General features: G+C 32.9%; 1 protein-coding gene across 6 annotated transcripts in view; it reads left to right on the top strand.

The window, feature by feature from the left end:
- Positions 1 to 26,775, top strand: part of CCDC88A (coiled-coil and HOOK domain protein 88A) — a 91,123-nt gene that overhangs the window by 21,882 nt on the left and 42,466 nt on the right. For 5 of the 6 annotated variants that reach the window (XM_016222130.2, XM_016222129.2, XM_016222128.2 and 2 more), the window contains exons 4-12: positions 4,635 to 4,704; positions 6,686 to 6,744; positions 11,141 to 11,224; positions 12,741 to 12,881; positions 14,498 to 14,670; positions 21,544 to 21,625; positions 23,491 to 23,649; positions 25,163 to 25,309; positions 26,062 to 26,206. In XM_016222130.2, the coding sequence (XP_016077616.2) occupies positions 4,635 to 4,704; positions 6,686 to 6,744; positions 11,141 to 11,224; positions 12,741 to 12,881; positions 14,498 to 14,670; positions 21,544 to 21,625; positions 23,491 to 23,649; positions 25,163 to 25,309; positions 26,062 to 26,206 (1,060 nt within the window). Of the gene's footprint in view, positions 1 to 3,872; positions 3,980 to 4,634; positions 4,705 to 6,685; positions 6,745 to 11,140; positions 11,225 to 12,740; positions 12,882 to 14,497; positions 14,671 to 21,543; positions 21,626 to 23,490; positions 23,650 to 25,162; positions 25,310 to 26,061; positions 26,207 to 26,775 lie in introns of all 6 variants that reach the window. The other variant, XM_016222132.2, reaches the window with a different exon arrangement.

Here is a 26,775-nt window from a genome sequence, read left to right as displayed (position 1 = left end):
AGTCAGAGCGAGCTTGTTTGTTAATTATATTGTTGAAACCTTTTGCAGCCTGATTAATTTTGTCTCTTGATCTACAGTTATTGAGAAAGATGACTTGAAATCTCCCGTTATGATGATAGATTGGTCAAGTTTTACTTTGTATACTTTAAAGCTATGTTATTGGATGCAAAAGAGTTTTAAATTGTTTAATTATTAGAAGAATTATACCATTTATCAGTAATTGTTTCTACATATCTTTCTCTCCCCTGGTTTAAAAGTTTTTTCACTCTACATCTCTTTTTTTAGAGGCCACTTTCGAAATTATACCTTTTATGTTTACCATAAGCAAAGGTCAACATTAATCAGTATCTGTACTCTTTTATGAATAGTACTATGACCTTAGAATGCTTTAACTCTAGTCATTCCCCCTTTGACTTTAAAAACAAAACAAAACAATTTTTAATGATTTTAGAAAGAGAGGAAGGGAGAGGGAGAGAAGGAGATAGAAACATCTGTCAGCTGCCTCCTGCATGCCCCGTGCTGGGGAATCAAGCACGCAACCTGGGCATGTGTCCTGATGGGAGGGCGGGGGAATCTGACTGGCGACCTCCTGGTGCAAGGGCCAATGCTCAACCACTGAGCACACCAGCCAGGCTCCTCCTCTTTGACTTTTAAGCTGTTATTGTCTTGTATTTTAGTTTTTAAAAAAACCTCATAAATTAGATATTGAAATTACTGTCAAATAAATAAAATCAGTGTTACTTTACGTCAAGCTACATGATCCCCCCACTCCCTCCCTTGTTTTCTTTTCTATCTCAGACCTGTCTTTAGGATAATTTTCTTATTGAAGTATATCCTTTGAATGCTTGTTTAGCCCTAGCCAGTTTGGCTCAATGGTTAGAGTGTCAGCCTGAGGACTGAAGGGTCCTGTGTTCAGTTCTGGCCAAGGGCACATACCTTGGTTGCAGGCTGTATCCCTGGCCCTGGTTGGGGCTCGTGCAGAAGGCAGCCAATCAATGTGTCTGTCTTTCTCTCTCTTTCTCTTGCTTTCTTTCTCGCCCCCCCTCCCTTCCACTCTCTCTGAAAGGCAATGGGAAAAATAAAATAAAATAAATGCTTGTTTAGAGAGGGCTTGTTGAAAGTAAAGTTTCTTAATGTCTATTTGTCTGAAAATGCCTTTTTTTCACCGTTGTTCTTGAGAGTAATTTTTTTGGGTTAACAATTAATTTTCCCCACATTGTTTTACAGATTTTATTCTTCTGTCTCCGGATTCTCTATTGTTCTGGAGAAGTCAGCCATCAGTCTAATTTTTGTTCTTAGGTTAAACTGTCATTTTTCTCTCCTTGGCTGCTAATTTTGTCTCTTCTAATATTGACTATTTCCTATTCTGATATCTGATATACTTCAGATATTTTTATTACATGTATACTAGGCTTTCTTAACTTTCTCCTTCATGTTTATTAAATTTTTATCAATCTTGTCCTACATTCTGAGAATTTTTTCAGAACTGTCTTTTCAGTTTCCTAATTTGCCACACATTTGTCAAATCTCTGTTTAACCCACTGATTAATTTTGATTCTTGATAATTATATCTTTCATTTCTAGAAGTTTGATTTTTTTTACGTGTTTTTTTCCATTTTGTTTGTTAATCATTCTTTTAATTTCTTCATTTACTTTTTTAGAAATTTTAAAAATTTCCATTTTAGATTTTATGTCTGATAATTTCAAAATCTGAAAGCAGATCTGTGGGGATCTGAATCTGCCCTGTGTTTTCTGTTTGCTATTTCTCACAGTGGTTGATGGTGGCAATGGTTGTGTGTGTGTGCGCGCACACGCGTCTGTTTTAGTTGTGAGCTCATTTTGGAAGGAAATTTATCTGTGGGAATACTTTCATGTGGGCCAAGTATACATTATTTCAGAGAAGATTTGTTTCCTTTTGTGCAACCAACTTAGAGCCACTTTTATTTTAAGCAGTTTTATATTATTTTAGAAGCAATACTTGTTTACTGTAGAAAACTAGAAAAAATATAAAGTATGAACAGTTCCGGTGCCTAATAGAGATTACCGCTATAGTGCCTGAATATATATACTTCTGGATCTCTTCTGCATCTGTATGTATGGAAAGGATGTATTTATGTGTTTATATTTTTAAGCTGGGACTACATTATTGCAAATCCTGAGGGAAAGAGCTGTCCTTAATATCTACCAAAGGCTAAAAAAACCCCAGCTTTTTCCGTACCTTCCTTTACAGGGTTTAATTTTTTTCTGTTTTATCTTTTAACTGAAAATTATCTTTTTACTTTCTTTTGAGGTCAGTCATATATTTTTAAAGATTTTTAAAAAATCATTCAGTGTTTTTGGATTTCTTTCTTCCATTCTAATGTCTAGTACTCCTTGTTGCCAGAAATAAAAATCTGTGCTAGATTTTTTTAATAAACATTTTTAAGGCCTAATGTTAATAGTGCCAAGATGATATTATTAATGATTTGCTTTTTCTTTTATTTAAAATAATTTTTTTAAATTTATGATTAGAGAAAGAGAGAGAGACATCGAGTTGTTCCACTTATTTATGCATTTGTTGGTTGATTCTTGTGTGTGCCCTGGACTGAGAACCAAACCCACAACCTTGGTCTTTCAGGAGGACGCTCTAACCATCTGAGCTGCCGGGGCAAGGCTGATTTGCTTTTTCTTGACTGTCACTGTTTTTTTAAACACATTTGTAAATATTTCATTAACATTTGCTGGATGACCAGTTATTCCCTTTTCTTTTTATTAATCTAAGTTTGAATACTAGTGGACTAATTTAGGGCTAGAAGTGATTGAATATTGTAACATTTTGTCAGTATTGTTTCAGATATTTAAAACAAAATATCACGGAGGGTTGAAATTCTCCTGTGCCACTTTCCTATGCCCTTCCTTTAGAACCAGTTTGCTAAACCATCTCTACCCGCCCCTGTGTTTCATATTCTTAGATAAAATGTTTCTAAGGCACTTGTGAAGTATCTTCAGAAATAGGTCAACCATCTTATTTACACAAAATTGACTTACTGAAATAATTTTTTATTCATATATATATATGTGTGTGTGTGTGTGTGTGTGTATAACCAAGATAGACATGGCCTGCTTTAATATGACAGATTTCAAGTTAACAAAGTCCAAATCAATGCAGTTCTTGTCACCTGATAAATTATCTATCTTTTTGAAAAACCAGATTTCCCCCCAAAAAGTCTTTCTAAAGCTATTAAAAATAGAAAGTTTTTATATCTATATACCCCTAAGAAAAAGTATTTGAGGTAAAATATTTGAGTACATTTTGATTCTTTTGATACACAAAAGGAAAGTGAATTTGGGTAAGTTAAAATTCATAAGTATGTCTCCAGTTTTTTTCAGTGGGTTGGTAAACATTAAAGTCATCTTGAAAAAATGATTCCTAGGGAGAAAGGAAAAGTGACACAATACCCTAAGATGATTGTTAGTGGAGGAAATTATTTCAGTGTGTATTTTCAGTAATGATAGGTACATTTAAGTGTTAGTATTCTTTCTTAGTTTTCATTTTAATGACTTAGAATGTGTAAAAGCTCATTAAAAATTGTAATGTCATTCAGATTTCTTTGATCCACTGGCATCCAGTTCTTTCTGACTCATCCTATACATTCAGAATATGTATATATTATTTATTTAATTTATTTTTTAATTATAGTTTTCTTTCAATACTATTTTGTATTGGTTTCAGATGTATAGCATAGTGGTTAGAGAATTACATACTTTACAAAGTGATGCCCCCAATATTTCTAGTACCCACCTGGTACCATACATAGTTATTGCAATATTATTATAACTATATTCTCTATCCTGTACTTATGTATATATTCTTGTCACTAAAATTTTGCTAGAAGTCAAAGGAAGTAAAACATCTATTGTAGATAGAGGAGAAAAGTAATGATTCACTGAGGAAGAGCTCACTTCCCTGAAATTATCATAAGACAGGATTTTGAATAAGGTAACTAGCTTTCTTTTTCTCTTTTTAAATATATCTTTATTGATTTCAGAGAAAGGAAGGGAGAGGGGGAGAGAGAGATAGAAACATCAATGATGAGAGTCATTAATCGGCTGCCTCCTGCACACCCCTGACTGGGGATCGAGCCCGCAACCCAGGCATGTGCCCTGACCAGGAATCGAACCGCGATCTCCTGGATCCTAGGTCGACGCTCAACCACTGAGCCAAGCCCAGCCAGTAACTACCTTTCTTAATTTTAATATCAGTTGATAATTTTAGTTCCCTCAGAGAAGTAACAAAAAACCCAAATGAGTACATAATCTTTTATTGAGAAATGTTGTTTAATTACCTAACACCTAAAACTCAGGTTTCCAAATAAATGTTAGGCCAGTTCAGCTTGACACTTTTATTTTGTGGGCATTTGACATGTTTTAATAACTTAAGTCTATCTGATATTATAATTTAGTTATTTAACTCATTAAAGTTACAAAAAACTTAAAACCTTAGATATATTTTTTCACATTTATTTATTTTTAAAAGCTTTTTAATTGCAGTATAGCATACCTTCAGAGAAGTACACAAATCTTAAGTTATAGCTTGTTGAGTAATTACCTAGTTAGCATTACCCATATAACAACCTTTGGATATCTTTTTTTAGGAGACTTTGCAGCAATTGATCATGATGTCATTGCCAAATGTCTTAATCATTGGCAAAAACCCCTTCTCTGGTAAGTATTAACATTAGCATAATGTAATAACAAAGTCTTTGCCTTTTGTAATACTAGAATGCTTACCTAGATCTTGCTTATTTACATCAACAGACTGAGCTTTTCATAACTCTCTAGGGAAAGTTGGAGGTGATAGTCTGTTTTATAGAGGGAAAATAAACTCATAATATTTGTAAGTTGTAGATGGGATCAGATATACTTTTTACATTAAGTAAGATTTTTTTTTTTTACTGTACCAAATTCATAGTTTTCTGTGATGAGTTTTAGTGTCTCATTATAAATAAGGATAGAAGATAATGTAGCTGTAGGGCTCAAGGAACATAACCTTAGAAAAGAAGTGATTTTGAAATAATTTCTAGGTTTCTTTTTATATACCTAATATCTACCATTGCCAGAATTGTTTGAATTTAAGGTTTTACTCATTGGTATGTTGTAATTTATAAATAGAAATTACTTGTATGGAAAGATGAGAAGCAGTTTCTTCAATCATTTAAATTATTTTTTCAGAAGTTTCTGCACTTTACTAGATTTTAACTGTGGCATGTTTAGAGTTTAATTTTTGAATAATTGGGGAAATTAGCAGTGGCATAACTGTTTCAACAATGGACTTATTCCAACAGCCTATATGTAACTCAAATAAAGTGTATGTTCTCCAAACTCCACCCCCACCCTCAGTCAAAACAAACAAAAATAAAACCAAAATAAAAACTAAAATCAAGCAGCTGTTTTTATTGAAGAAGCTACCAATTAGATGGCTGAATTAGAAGTTTAGACAGTCTCTATAGAGATATTCTGGGATGTTTGATTATACAAATAAAAAATGAAAAAATATTTTGTATGTAGAATGGAATTATTTTTTATTTCTACATGCATTTAGTAATTACCTACCAAGTAAAGACCAACAAAATAAAGAAAATGGTGTATGCTCTGGAGGACCTTGTGTTTTGGTGAGAGACATAAGATTACTGGTAAATCATGTAAGAATTGGTATGAAATAGAGATCTGTAAAAATGTTAAGGCATATAAAATATGGAGCTATTGCATATTCTTAAAGTTGGCAGATTAGTAAGGGTTGGGACTGTTGGTGGTTAGGTCAGAGAAGACTACACAGAGGTGTTACAGCAGTGCCTGGGATTGTGATTAGTAAGTAGAGGGGTGAAGGGGAAGGGAAGAAAGACAGGTAGAGTGAGTAATAGAAGTTAAGTCCGTTTTTTAAATAAGTATGTATTTATACTTGGGGGAAGGTGATTAGCCGCTAAGAAAGTAGGGTGTTTCATGGAAAATAGGAGGAAATGTTTGAAAAGATTTGGACTGTCATGGGTCAGATTGGCCTGATGGTGAAATTCTGGCGCAAAGAATTGACTTTTTTTGGTCTGTGGAATGTTTTAAGCAAATCTGAATTGAATTGGACAGCAGATGTGTTCTTCACTTCTGTTACAGACCATTACTTTTATCCAAATCGCAATATACATTTATTTTACCAGTTTTGCTGTAACTGACAAGGTTTTGATCCTCATGAATCTACACAGTGGAAAGCCATTTAAATTTTACGGGTAGATGAATCATATAAGATGTATTTTAGAAAGAAAATAATAAAAGTCCTAAAAGAAGGCAGACCTATTGAGAACCATTTTGGCTGATTTTGTGGTATGTCCTTATATTAACAGTTCTTAATTTAGTACGCTGCTGTAGTATAATCATACGGAAAAGTAGTGGATTTATAGTTAGCATACTTTATTGCACAGAGCTTTGAAGCCTGTTTTGTCTATAGGCTCTCAAAATTGAGAGCCTTGCCTCTTTCTCTGCTATTACCACATTGTGCACACAATAACAGAGCTGTTATTTTGAATTTTCCACTGTACTTACATTCGTAATCCTTTAGTCAAGTTGTGAATATTAACTATAGAAGTACTTCTGTCAATATAAGAGAGAGAGTTGGATTAAAGTAAAATGTTGTTCTTAAGCATTGTTTTTATTTCAGAACAAGGCACAGAAGAAGTTAAAAAGTTGCTTTTACTTTTACTGGGTTGTGCAGTTCAGGTAAGTTAAAAATTTCTTCATATTTCATTTTGTTAACTTCTTTATGTTTTTATAGGCTCTAGTTTCTGAAGGACTTAAGGATGGGCCATTAGTTTTCAAAGTCTGTGTTAGAGATTTCAAATAACTGTATAACCTCCTAAGGAGATTTTGAAGAAAAAGACTTATTCTCTTATTTTATTTCAAATTTTAGTTACATTATCAGTCATTTCTTTTTTTCTTTTTCTTTTTAAATATATCTTTATTGATTTCAGAGAGAGGAAGGGAGAGGGAGAGAGAGAAACATCGATGATGAGAGAGTCATTGATTGGCTGCCTCCTGCCCGACCCCGACTGGGGATCAAGCCCACAACCTGAGTATGTGCACTGACCCGGAATGGAATTGAACTGTGATCTCCGGGATCATAGGTTGATGCTCAACTGCTGAGCCATGCCTGGCCGGGCTCAGATAGTCATTTCACTTAAAATCTTTAATTACATTTTTCTTTATTCTGAGGCTTCTAAGGGCCCCAAGTTTTTCAAGTTTCCTTAGAGGTACTCTTAAAAACCTCTCTCAAAACATCCTTGTGATTAATGCATGCATGTGTGTCTGTTTTTGAAGGAAAGTGGGAATAGCAATGTAAAGGAGGCAGAAGTTATGGAAAATGTCTTAGGAGTCTGGATTATTGTTATATTGTCCTTTTAATCAATGACTAATAATAGTAATAGCAGCTATGATTTATTGATATGATACCTTATATAGGTTTTCTTATAATACCTCTTTTCAGATAAGGAGTTTGCTGTTTATGTAGGATGATATTTAAGTTATCCAAATTAAAACACCTGTGAAAGTCAAAAAGGGTATACTGTTAACAGTTACAGTGGAACTGCATGTATAAATGGACTGTCCCAGACAAACAGAGGTGGTCACTCTAGATTTAGGTCATATTGTTAGTAGGCCTAAGAGTTGAGATTCAGCTTCAGTCTGATGTTTTCTTTAATCAGCCAGTGTTTGGATTAGTCATCACAATGTTACTTTAAATTTAAAAAAATATTTTTTGATTTGAAAAAGAGAGAGAGAGAAACATGTTTGTGCATTCATTGGTTGATTCTTGTATGTTCCCTGTCCAGAGATTGAACTCACAACCTTGATGTATTGGGACAACATGCTAACCAACTGAGCTACCCGGACAGGGCACAATGTTGCTTTAAACTATCTTTCTTCTTTGTTGAATGAAGTATTGGTAAACCAGTAATGTGGCCACTAGTAATGTTTTACACACATCAGAAATTATATATCCAAAGGAGTGTTGGCTTTTAGAGCTGACTGCTTGGGAGCTGTATATATACAATGTATGTTATTAAAGTTTCATGCTGTGTAATATACAGGTGTTTACTTCATAATTGATTACATATTAAATTAAATATAGTGTTTGTAGTCATTGCTCTTCTAATTTGGTCATCAGATTCTGAGTTAGAAAGAGCCATAAATTATTTACATACAGCCTTTGTGTGCTTATTTGCTTTTAAAAATACCCTCTATTGGTGAATGTTATGTAACTTTAGATAACATAGTGACAGTGTACATTTGGTTGTTACTCTTGGTTTCTATTTGGTTGTTATTGCTGGTTACTAAGACTGATAGTGACAGTGGACCAGAATCAAGGGCTTTTTAAATGAACAGTTTAGGAAAAGGCTAAAATATTAAAGAAACAATCATAATTACCATCTGTAAAAGCAACAAAAGAAGATTATAAAATCTAAGCTGCTTCCCCCAGCCTTACTATTTTCTTTAACTCACATGATAGGATCCCAGATGCTGGAAAATGAAAAGGATGGCATGGAAATAATGGTTCTTTTTCTAATAAGTTAAATAAAGCATTTGATAGGTTAATCAACCCAGTGGGTGTTTCCTAAAGAAATTTACCAAGAAATTTTTACATGTTGATGTTCATGCCATTTTACTTTTTTACTGAGGTAAAGCAGAGCCTGTTTTTTAAAAAAAACACTTAATGAAGCCAAGCTAGAAATCACCAGTTATCATAATGTTAGATATGTACATTTCTTCTTTTTGATTAACAGAACTAAATCTGCATAAAGCAAAATAATATATACATAGGACCTACCTTGTAAAGATCCTGCCTCCTAAAATAGTTTACATTAATGATATATCATGCAATTAAAACAAGAAGATTTTCTAGCAATGTTAAGTATGCTTAATTTTTCTTATTACTATATCAGCTGGTTATGATCCCCTATACTTTAGATTCACATAATCTGGGAAGGGTTTATAAGGTAGATATTATTTCAAATGGTCATTGGAAAAGATAGGAAGAATATTTGAGGGGATTAAGGCATAAGAGAAGGCACAGAATGGGAAAATTGTGTAAAGGAATATAATTCATGGATCAGTATGACATTGTAAAGTAAGCTAGAAAATGGGGATATTTTTTCTGTTATTTTTTTATTTTTAAAAGTTTTTTATTTTTACAGTTTACATTCAATATTATTTTGTGTTAGTTTTAGGTTTCCAGCATAGTGGTTAGATAATCATATACTTTCCAAAGTGTTCCTCCTGATATTTCCAGTACCCACCTGGCACCATACATAGTTATTACAGTGTTACTGATTATATTCCCTGTGCTGTACTTTACATCTCTATAACTGTTTTGTAACTATAGATCTGTAGTTTTCAGTCCTTTTACCTTTTTCACCCAGTTTCCCAACCTTCCTCCCCTCTGACAACCGTCAGTCTGTTCTCTGTATCTATGAGTCTGTTTCTATTTTGTTTTCCATTTATATTGTTCTTTCGATTTTACATATAAGTGAAATCATCTGTAATATTTTCAACAATAAAGATAAATTTAAAAAATAAATAAATAATATGGTACATACATACATTAAAAAAAAACACATCAGCTCTAGGGCTTAGGAAAGGGAAGTGTTTTTGTTTAGTTTAAACCGAAGGCATACAGATGCGACAGTTGAATTGGGGAACCATCACTTCAGTGAGTAATGGTCATTATAATCCAGTATTTTATATGCTCAGTTAGCTCAGAAAGTATGCATAGGTTAACATTTTTGAAAGCATTACATTTAAAAATTGGGGTTACCATACCTAAAAAGTTACTTTATATATGGTACAAATGTACTATCACAAAGTCATTCTTAATCATTCTCACTAGGCCTGTCAAATACTGTTCATAGACAAAATTTTTTGTCTTTAAACAAATTTTTGTTTCAATATCCCAAATTTTGACTTCCTTTTCTAGTCACAGCTATATGAATTTTATGTTTCTTGTAATTTAATTTTAAATATTATTATATCTTAATAATTTTGTTTTTATATGATATAGAACTTTCTGCATTGATGGGAATGTGTTTAATTGAGTTAAATTTTATGGCAATAGAAATAGGATGTTACGGTTTGATATAATAAATATGTGAAATATAAATCAGAACCTTGCTAAGTTTCTTAATTTTTCTTTTTGTGAATATATAGTCTTCACTAGTGTTCAGTAATTGGCCCCAGAGATGGCACTGAGCTAGACAAGGCAGCGCTGGTTATTTTGTATGCGCTGCTCATTTGGTAGCTGGAGGAATACTGTTATGCTAGCAGTTGGATTGCAGTATAAAAGATGTAGGGGGGAGGCAGAGATTAAGGTGCATGTTAAGCTGTTAGTATTGCCTGGAAAGAAAAAGATTGCGTTTGCATTTTAATATTTTTAATTTATATAAAGCTTTTAAAAAGTGTAAATGCTGCCTTTATTCCCACTTGATACATGTGTACTTGTATATACATTCTTAAATTTTGCCCCTGGTAACTTTGTTATGTTATAAACAAATCAAATATTTATTGTGTTACCTTACAAATGTTGAACTGGTACACAAAAGTAGTTTCTTTTACTAGATTGATAGGATGAAGATGTGAGAATAAATTGTAAGCTTGAAGTAAAAATTGCTTAACATTTTTTCCCCCCAAGAAGAAAGGCTGTGTTGTTTGATGATAGCCAAAGACTTACTGAGCATTTTGGCTGTATTCCGAATTCTGCCACTGACTCACTGTGTTTTTTGGCAAGTAACTTCTCCTCCCTGAAACAAGTTCTTGATTCTTTACTTCTCTGTAAAGTTAGCATAATAATATTGTACTGACCTCACATGGGTTGTGTTATGGTTTCCCGCTTTAGAACTTTGAAGCATAAAAATAGTATGTATTTTCAATGCCTTGCTTTTTAAGTAAATGTTTCTAAATTGTTATCTTTTTATTAGGTAAGTATATTAAAGAGACCATTTAAATGCAAAGCAAAACAAAACCCTCATTGTACTGTTCAAAGCATAGTCAAGCCTTTTACTCTGATGAGTTTTTAGTTATTTACAACATATTAAATACTATAAATGATCATTTTATTAATTTCTTTTAGTGTCAGAAAAAAGAAGAATTTATTGAAAGAATTCAAGGTTTAGATTTTGATACAAAAGCAGCAGTTGCCGCACATATTCAAGAGGTAACAACCTGTGTACAGTTTTCATAAAGCTTGTCGTGTGTTTATGTATCTCCCAAAGTCATAGGATAAGCAAGAACAAATCAAGGTCAAATATAGATGAACCCTGCTTTAAGACAGATTGTCTTCTCTTTAGAGATAGTTTCTTAAATGAATCATTTTATACGTGGCATAGTGCTAACCACAGGTACTGTTGCTTTATGCAGAGGGACATAGGCAAAAAGTGTTATTTGAAGAATGAAGTATATGTCTTTGTTAGCACAGAGTGAATAGTATAGTAAATGGAAGCAGCAGAAAGTGGATCATTGCATGTAATTCAAAACTACATTTTGAATTACAAATTCAAAGGTAAGGTAAGGTGAGGTAAGATGATAACTAGTATTTTGTCATTCATTGATTTTCCTTTGAATGAATGGACACAGCATAATTTTTACTGAAAACGTTACTGCAATTATAAACATTAGTGATTTGTAACATCCATATAAAAACTTAAATCTAGCATATATTGTGCAGTCTCAAATAACTGAAGTTACATAATTTAAGATTGCTTTTAAAAGCAGCTGTTTCTGTATCTATCTAGACTTAGTTTTTTAGTCGTGTACTTTACAAGACTTTTTTGAACTAGAGCGTGTTAAATTTTACACGTTGGTTAGAAAGAGAAGTAAGGAAAGGTAAAGGAGAGGATTTTCAAATAGTGAAAATTAGTAGTGTTTAAAATATTACGTATTTAAATGACTTTGTGTTCCATATATCATCTTTTCTCTTAGTTAACATTCATAGAGCCCAGCTTTCTTGTCAGTAATAGTATTGTCAGCAGTATGCATGTTAATACTCTATAAGGTGCAGTTGTATTGGTAGTTTCCCTTATATGTGTGTGTTTTAGCTTTATGGCTTGTATTTTATTTTGAATAAATGCTAAGTCTTGCAAGTTACTAAATTTGCCACCATTCTTGAAAATGTTATTTTTTTGCTGCTTACTGTGAAAGTTAAAGCAAAATATCAGAATCATGGTGAGAAATGGAAAGCAAGAACTAAGTATTTCGCTTATATAACTTCCATTCTTTAAAAAATCTTTATATTGGGAGTTCTTTTCTCCTAAGGTTATGTGATGGTGCCATTTTCAGAATCTATAACATATATCCTACGTGATTAAAACACTTTTACTTTTGAATTAAAGTACAATACTTTAGTATTATCTAATGAAAGGTTAAATTGATTTTGTTACAGCAGTTGTCACATGTATCACTGTTACCTTCCTTTAGGAATGCCTTGAATTAAATATTTTTTTTAGTTGACTGGAAAATAAATATAAATTCATTATAAGATTGTATTTTAAAAAATAATTGTCAGTAGTAGCCTCTTCATCATTCATTAATTTTAAATGTTTTTAAACATCATATTTGCTTTTTATATTTTTATATATGGGATATAATATTTGAGCTATTATTGTGCTAAAGTGAAACAGATTTTTAAGTATTAGCCGTGTTTTAAATTATTTATTTTGATTGTTTTTCTAAAGGTAACCCATAATCAGGAAAATGTGTTCGATTTGCAATGGATGGAAGTGACTGATATGACTCAGGAGGAAATAGAACCACTCTTGAAAAATATGGCATTGCATCTAAAAAGACTTATAGATGAGAGAGATGAACATTCAGAGGTTTGTAAATTTCTTGTAGTTTATTTCCAAAGTTGCTTTCCAAGAAAAGAGAAAAGTGGCATTCAGAGGTACTTCAGAATTGATACTTCACTTATTAAAGGTGCTGTATCTTTTTTTGTGTGACATAGGAACCAGAAAGAACATATAAGATCCCCAGATTAGACAAATTTAAACAGTAAACTAGTAAACAGATTGCAATTAGGGTTTCTTTTTCCCTTTCCTTTTAAATTATTATTCTGATTTTGTTCCCGTGTGTTTTTTAAGTCATCCCCATAGCTCGGCAACAGTACAAAAGTGTGAAACTGAAAATATCATTGATGTAAGTGGAAAAATCATTGCCTTGAAGCATAAGAATTTGCTTAAGGATAATTTTTTAGTTTTATTGCCACATGAGGGTGGAAAAATAAGTGTTAATAAAAGGAGAATAACAGGTGTTCTGAATAAAATGTCCCACAAAAGTTCTCAAATTTTTGTAGTTAGTATAATGAGGTGTGATTTTTAAAAATGGGAATTATTGTAAGCTCTTTTAAGACAGTACTTTGCTTTTTAAAAAGAGGAAAATTGCTCCAGATTTTTTGCCTGCACTCTCTGAAAGCAGCTTGTAATTTTTAGAGGAGTCTAGACTTCAGTGCATGTGGTGGTGAGTAATATTTTCTTAATATCAGACCAAAGTACTCTGCCATTCAGGACAATGTATAGCTCTGATCATTTGTTCCATTTATATGGAGACAGTTTTGAGTTGATTTACAGAGAATTTGGTTACTCTTGGGACAAATGAAAGACTACATAGAAGAAATTCCTAAAGATTTATTTTTCTGAACAGAACTTTCATGTCTCTTTAGAGTATATTCAGTTCTGATGAGAATTTTTAGTTTTCTTCAGTCATTGAAGGAGAAGACAATATAGGAAATAGAAAAATATTTTAGAGCAACAATTAAATTTTTTTTAAAAGCTAACACAGTGAGACCAAAGAAAGAAAAGAGTAAATTAGAAAAATCCCTAGTATATATCAAACCTACCCTGAATTTTATTTCATTTTCAATCTGATTTTTGAACCATATGCTACATCTTTTTTTATAGTAGTGTCTTTTCACTGCTTTACTTATTTCTAGAACATTCCTTTGTTTGTATGTCAGGTTATTTAAAGGTATTTTAATAAGTTGCCCTCCAACTTCTGAGGAATTAATTCTAAAAATCTATACTTTGGTTTCTTATGACTGATTAATCTCATTTACATGAACTGATTAATATGGGATGAAGGAGTACATTATGTTGAAGAAACGTGAACAAAATACTTGCCATTACATTCTCTGTGTTAAAATTATCTGGTCTAGTTATTTTACCACGGTTGGTTTCATTTGTTAAACTAAGAGCAGAAAAAAAGTATTAAGTCGTCTTCTACTGTTATCTATTAAATAGCTTATCCACGATCTGTTGAATCAAACTTTTAAAAATAACAGCTAAATATGACAAAATTAAGATATTTTTTGACCAATGAATTGTTTTTGACTTTATATTATTGTACTTAAAGTCAGTGAATAGTGTTGATGTATTTAGTTCTTTGATATGTAAAATACTAAAGGTGATTCTGTGTTTTTATTTCCACATTTTCTTAGACTATCGTAGAACTTTCTGAAGAACGGGATGGTCTTCATTTTCTACCCCATGGCTCTTCGTCTGCACAGTCACCCTGTGGTTCTCCAGGCATGAAGCGGACAGAAAGTCGACAACATCTGTCAGTGGAACTGGCAGATGCTAAGGCCAAGATCAGAAGGCTTAGGCAGGAATTGTAAGTTGCTGATTTTCAAGGTTCATTTAGGCTTATGGTATGTAGATAGTAGTTCTCAGTTGCTGGCCTATGTCAAAGTTTTTACTAGTTTTTGTCAAAATGAGAAAAATACGGAGACGAGCATTAGGTTTTCCTAATGCTAAATCTTACCAATTTAAAGGATGCCCTTGATTCTGGATTTATGTCCTCCCTATCTGTTTAGTGATAAAATACCCTTTCTTTTATAAAATAATGTTCTTCATTGGCAAATTGGGATCTCCGTAATTTTTTTATTTTTACATTTTTGGAATACAAAATATTGGCAACCACTGATACAGATCAATAAATTTAGCTCTTTTAAAATTAACATTATAGCCCTGGCTGGTGGGCCTCAGTTGGTTAGAGCATTGTCCTGTATACCTAAAGGTGGAGGGTTTGTTTTTCTGTTGGGCACATATCCAGGCTGTGGATTCAATTCCTGGTCCGGGGCATGTTCTGGAGGCGGCCAATCAGTGTTTCTCTCTCACATTAATGTTTCCCTCTGTCTGTCTGCCTGTCTGTCTTTCTCCCACTCTCTTCCTCTCTCTCTCCCTCCCCCTTCCTTTCTCTAAAATCAGTTATATATATGTGTATAAATCAAATAAAGTTAATGTTATAAAAGACCAAATTGTTGGCATACAGCTTTAAAGAAAACTTAAATTTTGTGTGTGTATCTTCTGCATTGAGTAATTGAAATGCCTGAGTCATGTACTTAGCAGTGGTAAATATTCAGATTGGTAAGTGCTGCTGAAATTTATTTAACTTTCAAAGAACATTACAGAAGAGTCAGTAGAAGTGTCACATAGGCATTCATTGGTAAATCATGGGAAGACATGACTAATCTCTACTGGAGATTTTTTATTTTGCACTTCAAAAAGAACAAAGGATTTTTGTGTTTTTGGCTTTTTTCTTTTTTTTGGTTTTTATTTTTTCTCCTGGAATTTGAGCTTTTTTAGAGTATAGATTTTAAATTTAAAGCCACAATATAGCAATTAAGTTTATTTACTGATTATTTAAAGCAGTTGGTTTAAGAAAGTGATTGAATATGCAAGGTAGTAAAGAAAATTTGGGGGAAAAATACAGCTTTCATTGTGGATGTCTGCATTATTATGCCTCTATTGAAGTGAACACGCCCAGTATATTCTATAAACAGCTGCACCAGGGAAATTAGGGAAGCGATTGCTGTTATTAGTTTGACTGGCAGTTAATGGATAGCCTAAACAGTGAACACTAGTTTGCTCCATATAATTTAGCACAATCTTCTGCAGTCTTTAGATAAAGCATGCAATTAGAACTGCAGTGCTGGCTGTGAATTCATTTAACATTTTGCGCTATATTAGAAATTGATTTTTAAATAAAACTTATTTGACTGTGGAGTATATTAAAATTCCAAACAACTTAAAGGAGATCGATAAGGTTTGGTCTCTCATATGCTGATTGGAAAATGTAAATGAATATTTTTAATTAGAAAATAAATATACTACATATAGCAAGTATTCCCAGTAACTAGTATATCATCAGATATCATCTAATATCTTTGTTGTCCTTAAAAATGTGTTTGTTGATGGATTTCTTATATTAACATTTGTTTTAAGTCTGTTTGCTGGGACAGATCTTTACTAAAGTGATGAAGTAAGGAAATCAGGATGGATAAAAATAGTTCAGGTTGCTTTAGACCTAATGGAAATAAATAATTGTAATGAGAACATGCACATTAACTATTAACATACTTATGGATGGTACATTATAATTGCTTTTGATTTATTAACATACAGAGTTAAAGTATTTGCAATTTGGTTGGAAGAAGTAATTCCTTAAAAATTACACTTTTATGCAGTAGTTAACACTATCAAAAACTTTCTTTAATAACTTTCTCTGCCTTCATGGATCCCATGTTTTCAAAGAGTTTTCTCTCACACAAATTATTCTTTTTTAAAATAACAACTTTTTTGAGATCTACTTCTCAGATCAGAAAATTTCTCTTTTAAAGTGTACAATTCGGTGATTTTTAGTATATTCTTAGAGTTGCACAACCCTCACACACTAATTTCAAGATATCTTCGTCACCCCAGAAAGAAACCCCATACCCATTAGCAGTCAGTCCCAATACCCCTTTGCCCTTGATGACTCCTGGCAAACACTAATATGTTTTCTATTTCCATAGATTTGCTTATTCTGGAAATTTTATATAAATGGAATCATACATTATGTGGCCTTGTGTGACTGGCTTCTTTCACTTAGCACAGTGTTGTCAAGGTTTATCCATGTTGTAACATGAATCAGTACTTCATTCCTTTTTATGATTAAAAAACAATATATGATGCTGGGTAGGGGGGATCAATGGAGGAAAAAGGGGTACATCTGTAATACTTTCAACAGTAAAGATGAATTTAAAAAAATAATATATGGAAATATACCACATTTTGGTTACTTATCAGTTGATGGGCACTTGTTTATGTTTTTCAGCTATTAAGAATAATGCTCCTATGAACATTCATGCACACATTTTCATGTGGACATATGTTTTCAATCCTTTAGGGTATATACTGAGGAGTGGAAATGCTGGGTCATATGGTAGTTCTATATTTAAACTTTTGAGGAATTGTTAAACTCTCTGGTTGCACCATTTTGCATTCCCACCAGTAATGTATGAGGGCTCCAGTTTCTCCATATCCTCACCTATACTTATTATACATCTTTTTGATTATTGCTGTCCTAATGGGTATGAAGTGATACCTCATTGTAGTTTGAGTTACATTTCCCTGATAACTAGTGATATTGAGCATCTTTTTCTGTACTAATTGGCCATTTGTGTATCTTCTTTGGAGAAATGTCTATTCAGATCCTTTGCTTATTTTTAAATTGAATTATGAGATAAACTTTTAAACAGATCAGTGAAATAACACAAAACTGAAGGTGTATTAGAAGTCTGTATAGCCTACAGTTGAAATCCAAAGGAGTTTTTGTTCTTCTGACTTTGCGTTGGGGGGAGAGGGAGTGGTGTTAGGAATATTTCATAGAGATAGTTACATTTCAATTGATGTTAGACATTAACTAGGTTCAAAAGGCTCAATTGGGTATTCTAAGCAGAAGGAAGTACAACACATTCAGTAGGATATAAGGAGGGGCATGGCAAGAAATGAAGTTGAAAATGGTGGAATGGATACGTGGATGGTCATGGATGCAGTACTCAGAAGTTTAGGCTTTAAACAGTAGGCACCAGTTGGAGATTTTTTGCATAGGAGAGTAACAAGATCAGGTTTATGTTTAATAAAGAGATACTAGCCTAGTGGCTGACTTAATGAGTGTTCACATTGAAAATAGAAATTATGGTGGCAGTGTGAAAGTGCATTGAAGGACAGTCCAGGCAAGAAGAGGTGTGAGCTTGCTCAAAGAGTGTAACAATGAGGTTAGAGAGGAGCCGAGGGAAAAGGCAGGGTCTCTGATATAAATCCTACTTTCTTATACTCAGTGCCCATTTGGAGGGCTCTGGTGTCCACTTGGAATGAAAGAAAGGAATAAGGTTAAGGGAAAAGACAAATTTAGTTTTTGACATATTTAATTAGAGGTACCTTAGAGTGATCTCTCTGGAGATGATCATTGGATAATAGACTGTTTGGTCCATGATGCAGAATAGAGATTTGGGATCACTAGAATACTGATGCAGAAAAATACACAGCATGTGAGTAGTTGTTGAAACCTTGGAAGTGGATAAGACTGCCCCAGAAACACATGAAGAATGAGAGGTATGTGATCTGAAGAACACAAACATAAAAAAAGGTGGTTAAAGACAGACTTCACCATTTATTAGTCATGTAACTCAATTTTGTCATTCATAAAATGAATATGTACTGTGGAGAGATACAGCATATTACCAAGCCACTTCTGAACTGAGTGACTGTGGCCAAGTTAATCTCTCCAAGTCTGCTTGGTTTCCTAGCCTGTTAACTAAGAATAATAATTGTGCCTACTAAGATTGAGGTAAATAGGTAAAGTGAACAGTGTCTAGTACATAAGTGCTCAATAAATGTAAGCTGTTATTACTCCTATTATTTCTTTAGAGGGCTCTTGTAAAGATTAAGTGCTTGGCAAAGTGTAAAGTGCTTAGCAAAAATGCCTAGCGCAGGTACAGAGAACTTGATAATTGTTAGCCAGAAGATGGGCCCAAAACATGAAATCAGCAAAAGTGTTAGTGAAGTAGAAAAACCCAAGAGTGTGAAGTCATGGCAACCAGTTGAGCAAGATTGTCAAGAAGAAGAATGGAGTTAACTGTACTAAATTCTTCAGAAAGATCTGAAAATAATCCACTGGATTTAGGAATAAAGATGTAATTGACTCTGAAAAACAGTGTCACTGGGGAGGTATGGATGGAAAGCCTCATTGCTGTAAATGGAATGGTCAAATGGGTGTACAAATACTTGAACTCCTGAATAACTCTTTTGGAAAATTTATTTAAATTTATACCTCACATACACCAAAATGAATTTCAGATGGATTAAAGGGCTAAATGTAAAAAATGAAATAATGCTAAAAGAACCAGAAAGTAATATGTAAATGAATATATATTTGTTCTCTAGGTAAGAAAGAACTGTACACAAAAGCAAAAGTAGCATTTATAAAAGGTGGTTACTCTATTTGTGTAAAAATGTTAAATATGTAAACATCCAGAAAAAATAAAGTTAAAAGCATTTGACAATATTTCTCAGAAAGTTAAACAGAATTTTCATATGACCCTGCAGTTCCACTCCTAGGCATATCCCCAAAAGATTTAAAACAGGAACTCAAACAGGTACTTGTTTGCCATGTTCATTATAGTGTTTTTCCCAGCAGTCGGAAGGTGGAAACAGCCTAAGTGTCCCTGAACAGATGGATAAACAAAATGTGCTATAGGCATGTGATGGAATGTTATTCAGCCACATAAAGAAATGAACTTTAGTCAGTGACTCTCTCATCATTGATGTTTCTCTCTCTTTCTCTCCCTCCCCTTTCCTCTCTCTAAAATCAATAAAGATATAGTAAAAAAAAAAAAAAAAGGAAAGAAATGAACTTTAGATACCTGCTACAATGTGGATGAGCCCTGAAAACAATTTGCTAAGTGAGAAGCCAGATAGAGAAGGGCAAATACTGTATGATTCCACTCAGATGAAATATTCGAGGTGGGGGCCCTGGGGATATGGAGGAATTGGAGAGTTATTACTTAATGGGCACAGAGTTTCTGCTTGGGATAATAAAAGTTTGCGAATAGATAGTGGTGATAGTTTAACAACATTTTAAATGTAATGAATGCCCCTGAATTGTACACTTAAGATGGTTAAAATTGTAGTTTTATGTTATGTATATGTTACCACAATAAAAAATAGAATTTGTTTATAATTTTTGAAAAAATCCATAATTTATAAAGAAATATTTGTAAGCAATATCTTATAAATTGAAAACTATAATAGCTTTTTATCATTTTAATGCCATAAACATAAGAAAATAAATTTAGCCTTTCCTAGTGTTCAAATAAATGTAAATTAGAACAGTGACAGCATTTTTCAACTGTTAAATTGTTTCCTTTATAGCCACTTTTATCCTCTGTTGTTGCTGTATAAATTGAGAATGACCTTTCTGGAGGGCAGTTTGACCGTAATATATCAAGTACCTTTAAACCTGTAATGTAGTTTTAGAAATGTGTCCTGAAATACACAGGGTTTTATGTATAATGAGCTCATTTACCAAAACATTCTTTATTACTATAAAAAATAAAATCCACTTAAGTAAATTAATTATGGTTCCTCTGTCAAAGGGAATATTTCTCCATTAAAAATTATGGTTTTGAGTATACCTGAAACCTGTATAATTTTATTAACCAATGTCACCCCAGTAAATTCAGTTTAAAAAAACATTAAAAATATAAATTGGACGTGCTAAAAAATTTTTGGTTTTTAAAAAATGTATGGGTGTGAGAGATATCAACACCAGATTGTTTTCTTCAATGAACCTTTATCTTTTATTACTAAAGAACAGAAGGTTGAAAAGTAGAGATAGTGAGTGGAGACTTGACTTTGAGGAAGTTGGCTCTAAACGGAAATAGAAATGGGGATTAGAGGTAAAGCGGTGTAAAGAAAAAATCAGGAGAAATTTGAGGATGTTTATAAGCTCCCGGGAAGAAACCAGTAGAACTGTAAAGATTTTAGGTACCTACATGGCAGTGGATAGTTTCCTTTAGGCCATTGTGAATGTTGAAAATAGTTTGTAGACCCTTATAAATCTCAGACGCAGATAGTATTGCATTGCATAAAACCTCGCCCAGCTTATTTGTCTTTGACTATGCTGAGAGGAAGAGAAAGAGTGGGAATGGGGGATGTCAGGAAAGATGGAAAGAAACTACCTTATGAACTATGAGGACGTTAATTATTGAGGTTTGCCTTTGAAGAACTTTAGGGGGGAGTTTTATTGATGTTATCTAATCATATAAATTCCTAAAATCCATTTTGTTGCCTTTTTCCCCTGAGTTGGAGTCATTTGCTAATACTGTGTTCAACTAGACAATTAGTAATGATAATTAATGAAGATGGTCGTAGTTTTTGAAAGCAGTAAGCTTCTTTTTTTTTTCTTAAATATATCTTTATTGATTTCAGAGAGAGGAAAGGAGAGGGGGAGAGAGAGATTGAAACATCAATGATGAGAGAGTCATTGGTCGGCTGCCTCCCTCACGCCCCCAACTGGGGATCGAGCCCACAACCCGGCATGTGCCCTGACTGGGAATCGAACCCCAATCGCCTGGATCCTAGGTCGATGCTCAACCACTGAGCCACGCCTGCCTCGGCAGTGAGCTTATTCTTTAATAAATGCTTTCCTTTTGCATTTAAGGGAGGAAAAGACTGAACAGTTGCTGGACTGTAAACAAGAACTTGAGCAAATGGAAATAGAACTAAAAAGGCTGCAGCAAGAGGTGTGTACCTGGAACTTTTATTAAATAGGACCACTAAGTAATTGGAAATTGATTTTTCTCCTTATAACCTTTATCTTAATGCTTTATGAGGTTACTGAGGCTTCAGGAGATCTGATGACTTTCTCAGTGTTTTCAGAGCCAAAAATCTTTGGACTTTTTTTTTCCTGTGTCAGTGCTGTTTTTATCTTTGCTAAGATTTGAAGGAGCCTCATAGGACTAGGGGAGTTCCAAGTTTCTCTTTTTTATGTATTTTACTTCCGTCGGCTTGGAAGCTGGAAACAACTCCACTGTAAATTGTGGCTGCTTATGTATATGTCCCTAGGTCTCCACTCTCTGATGGTGCTTTATGTTAATTTATATATGACAATGCTTTTTAATTTTTCATTCTTTTCCTATTAGATAAGATAAAACCTTTTTACTTAAAAAGTTTTTTTTGACTGAAACTTTAGATTTTCATCTTGAGCCATGATTTGTTTAGGAATTTACTTCTTTTAATCACCCCATAATGTTTCATTTTCATTTGGAGGCAGTGAATGAGGTCGCTTTAACCTGTAAATGGTATGAATTGGGGTAAGGCTGGGCAGTTTTCTTTACTTCCCCTAACCTATCATTTTAACTTCAGGGAATACTGTACTTGCAGGATCATAAACTGGGACCTTTCTAGATGTGTGAGATTGGGCATCATCGTCTTTATTTCTATTTCTAAATATGCTGTGGCTGTTCTTCCATGTCTTGGTAGCCGGGTTTTTTATCAGTGTTCCCTTCAAAAGTGGTTCTCAATCTTTTTGGTCTCAGGACTCTCTTCCACTCTTAAAAATTAATGAAGATTTTATCTATTGGTATTTACTATGTTAGAAATTAAAACTAAGAATTTCAAAATATTTACTAATTCATTTAAAAATAAATGCTTAACCCATTTCATGTTAACATAAAATTCATATTTTAACTAAATTATTACTTTATAAAACAAAAAGTGAAATGGTACTCTTGTACATTTTTGCAAATCTCTTTAATGCCTGGCTTAATTGAAAACTACTAGATTCTCGAATCTATTTTTGTATTCATTCGATTAAGATACCACATGCCATGTAGCTTTTGGAAAGCTCTACTGTGCCCTCAGGAGAGAATGAAAGTGAAAAAGAAAATAATGTCATAGAATTATTATGAAAATAGTTTTGATCTCATGAACTCCCTGAAAGGGTTTCAGGTAACCACAGAAGTCCCTGGATCACACTTTGATATAACTACTGTTCTAAAGGATTAAGGTTTACGAGAAGGCTTTTTTTGAATTTTAATGTTTTTCTCAAATGGCATTAAAATATGTAATAACCATATGCACTAATCATTTTACTTGGAAGCATTAAAAAATCAGCAGGATTTTAGTATGTTACAGCATCTCTGAACAGAACCATTATTTCTCTAAGGTTACTAATGATCAACTTGAGTAATACAGTTTTCCTCTTTTTTGTTTTTATTGTCCTATATTTTAAAGTTGACTTTTATTTTTACCTTAAATTAATTTCAAATGGTTATGTTAGGTAAAGGTTAACTTATTTTAAAACATCCTGAATATTTTTTACATTCTTTAAATGGAACATTATCTAAAAATTTGTATATAAACCTAAGTTTATATATTTATATGTAAACACATGTTTAAAATCCTTTGTTTTTGTTTTAAAAACAGCCTAATATCTCCCCATTTAAAAAAAAAAAAATAGAGGTATAATTTACATACCATAAATTCACACTTTTAAAGTATACAGTTTATGGATTTTTTTAGTAGATTCATCGAGTTGTGCAAACAAGGATTATCAACTTGAAAATAGAAAATAATTTTTAAAATATCAATAATTATTTATGTTTAGAACATGAATTTGCTTTCGGATGCTCGTTCTGCAAGAATGTACCGAGATGAATTAGATGCACTTCGAGAGAAGGCAATCAGAGTTGATAAGCTTGAAAGTGAAGTCACCAGGTATAAAGAGAGGCTACATGATATTGAATTTTATAAAGCAAGAGTTGAGGTATGTTGCATAATTTAAACCATTCACAATTTTTTTCTTTAAAAGTGTTATAATTTTCAAAGTACAGTGAAAATGCACTTAATGAATGGAGGTCTTGAATTGTTTAGCAAACTGTAAATACTTTTAGATGTTTATTTTATGATAGATCAGCATATTGCTTAGAATTTTAAAAAGGATATTTGCACATTATTAATTTTATTTAACTCTTTGGGACTCTTCTTTCATTTCTTTATTTAGTATTATTTTATATAAACAAATTAGAAGAAACAGTTTTCCCTACTTAATGATTGGCATGCAGTGTTGCCTGAAGTTGAGTTTGACAGCAAGAATTTAATAATCCTTGCATCTGCATCCTTTTTTCCTTTCTTAGTTAATTTTCTTATTGTCTGCAAGCAGTGGAGAGTTTGGCCATGTTTATTACAGGGATAAGAAGGAAGGAGTGTGCAAAAATTAGGCAGTGAAAAAAAGCCCTGGCCGATTTGGCTCAGTGGTTAGAGCACCAGCCCTAGGACTGCAGGGGTGTCAAGGGCTTGTTGGAGGCTCAATCTCTGGCCCTGGTTAGAGGCAACCAATGGATGTGTGTGTCTCTCTCTCTCTCACACTGATATTTCTCTCTATATATCTCTCCCCCTCCCTCCCACTTTCTTTAAAAAAAAAAAAAAAATCAATGGGAAAAATATCCTCAGGTGAGGATTAACAAAAAAACAAAAAAGTGAAAACATTATAAGAGAAAATAGAACATTCGAGCCTGAAAGTTATCAAAAGTAGACCCAATAGACTACTAAGATAAGGTGAATATTAATTCTTTGCCAATTTTTAAATGAGTATATGCATGGCACTGTTAAAGGATCCTTATAAGTGCCATTGTTCTAATATACTGTCTCTTGATGTTAGTATATAAACTACAGGCATAAAACTTAGCAAGATAGATTTGTGAACATATGTCTTCAAGATGATGTAGGGATTTTAAACATGTTCTCAAGATACTTATGTAAAATACTTATTGATAACGCCTTGGTTTTTTATTTATGCAAGTATTAGTTCAAGTCTTGGAATTTTACTCAAAAACCTCAAACCCTTCACTTCAAGTTACGGTTTAAGTGGAGAGAACTCTTTAAATCTGTTTCAGCAAATACATTAAGCCCTGATTCTGTGGAGATTTGTAACTTAAGTACCAGCAAGGCTATTTATACTTAGTTTTTTCTCCTTGTGATTAAGGGACTTAAATGTACCCTGACAATTTTATGTGAAATTATAGTAGCATTTCTCATTCTAACACAAGTACTGAATATTTTGTTTGCATAATAGCTTAAATTGGGGAGCGGGGAGAAGTAAAGCCAAGAGAACATCAACAACTGTAGTTTTATTACTTAGTTGCTTTACTCTTGCATAGAACTGTTGATAAAGGCAGATTAATGTCTTATTTTACAATCAAGATTTTTTATGTTCAGAACTTTAAAAAATTAACAGATATTAACATGTTTACAATAAAGCCTATTTGAAATGTTTATAGGAATTAAAAGAAGACAATCAAGTTTTATTAGAAACAAAAACCATGTTGGAAGACCAATTAGAAGGAACTCGAGCTCGTTCTGATAAATTACATGAATTAGAAAAAGAGAATTTACAACTGAAGGCTAAACTGCATGATATGGAAATGGTAAGTATTGTAAGGTAGATCAATAACATGACCTCTAAGGAAACATCCTAAGATTCATCTAACTTCCCTATAATGACAAAGGATGGTTAGTGTCCTAGATGCTTTAACAAACAGGAGATTAGCTAAATAAATCCAGTGCTTCCAATTTTGTATGAGTACAAGAGTAGTAGAAATTTCTGCTTTTGTTACAGAGGGGTATTATTTATTTTGTCTTGTATTTTTTTAAAAAAACTAATAAGCTATTGTGTAAACATGCCTTTAAAATACAGAAATAAAACTATTTAGCACTGAGTCAGAGTCTCTTTTTATATCACTAAATCAATGTGTTGCCTATAAAGAAGATTTTCCAGTGGAGATTTTGGCCATGTTTATTACAGGGATAAGATGGAAGGAGTATGCAAAAATTAGGCAGTGAAAAAAAGCCCTGGCTGATTTGACCCAGTGGTTAGAGCGCCAGCCCTAGGACTGCAGGGGCGTGGTTTTGATTCTTTTCAAGGGCGTGTTGGAGGCTCAATCTCTAGCCCTTAAAGCTCACTTTAAAAGGATGTCAGACACCTAGTCAGTATAATGACCGGTACTGATTATAATAACTAATAATTGCCTTTAAACTGTGAAAATGTTAAGCAACTCAGAATTTATCCTCATATTATATAGTTTCTGATAAATAAAAGTTATAAGTAATAAAATATTAGCTTGAAATTGTACTGTTTCTTAGCTTTCTTTTCTCTCCCTACTGCCTGCCAATAAAAAAGGAACGTGATATGGATAGAAAAAAGATTGAAGAATTAATGGAAGAAAATATGACTTTGGAAATGGCACAGAAACAAAGTATGGATGAATCATTACACCTTGGCTGGGAGTTGGAACAAATATCCAGAACTAGTGAACTTTCCGAAGGTATTCCCAGTATTATTTTACTTAAATGGATTGGTGAATAAATAAAGTTGTATTTATGCTTACATTTCTGGACATTTTATTGCAGTTATTTTCCCCAGCTGGAGATCTCTCAGAAGGCCAGCTGTCCCTAGATATGATTTCACAGAGTAGTATATTATTTCCACATTCCTAGATCTGATTATCTTGCATGTCTTACAACTAAACTTTTTTGAGTGCTATAACAGATTTGATCGGTTGTTTAGGCATTGTTTTATGTTAGTATCACAAGAAACTAGAATACCAGTTTATTAATAGTAAATTAATAGCCATTTACTAAATAGAAATATAGCCATCTACTAAATAGAATAGAAAAGTCGTATTAGCTGGTCAACATATTTTTTGACTATAATCAAACCTAAATAGGAAGTCAGAATGTAGTGGGAAGAGTTTTAGGTAAATATATAGCTAGAAGGAAATAAATAAGGGTCTTCATGGCTACTTTCTGTATGTAATCTCCATTTTAGGATACCTACCAATCAGTCCAGCCCCAGTTATATAACCTAGAGATAATGAAAGACATCCCCTTCACT

Source organism: Miniopterus natalensis, chromosome 13 (assembly GCF_054644295.1).
Source record: "Miniopterus natalensis isolate mMinNat1 chromosome 13, mMinNat1.hap1, whole genome shotgun sequence".
NCBI classification, from domain to species: Eukaryota; Metazoa; Chordata; class Mammalia; order Chiroptera; family Miniopteridae; genus Miniopterus; species Miniopterus natalensis.
Note: the sequence above shows the minus strand (reverse complement) of the source record. Positions and strands in the feature narration are given on the sequence as shown.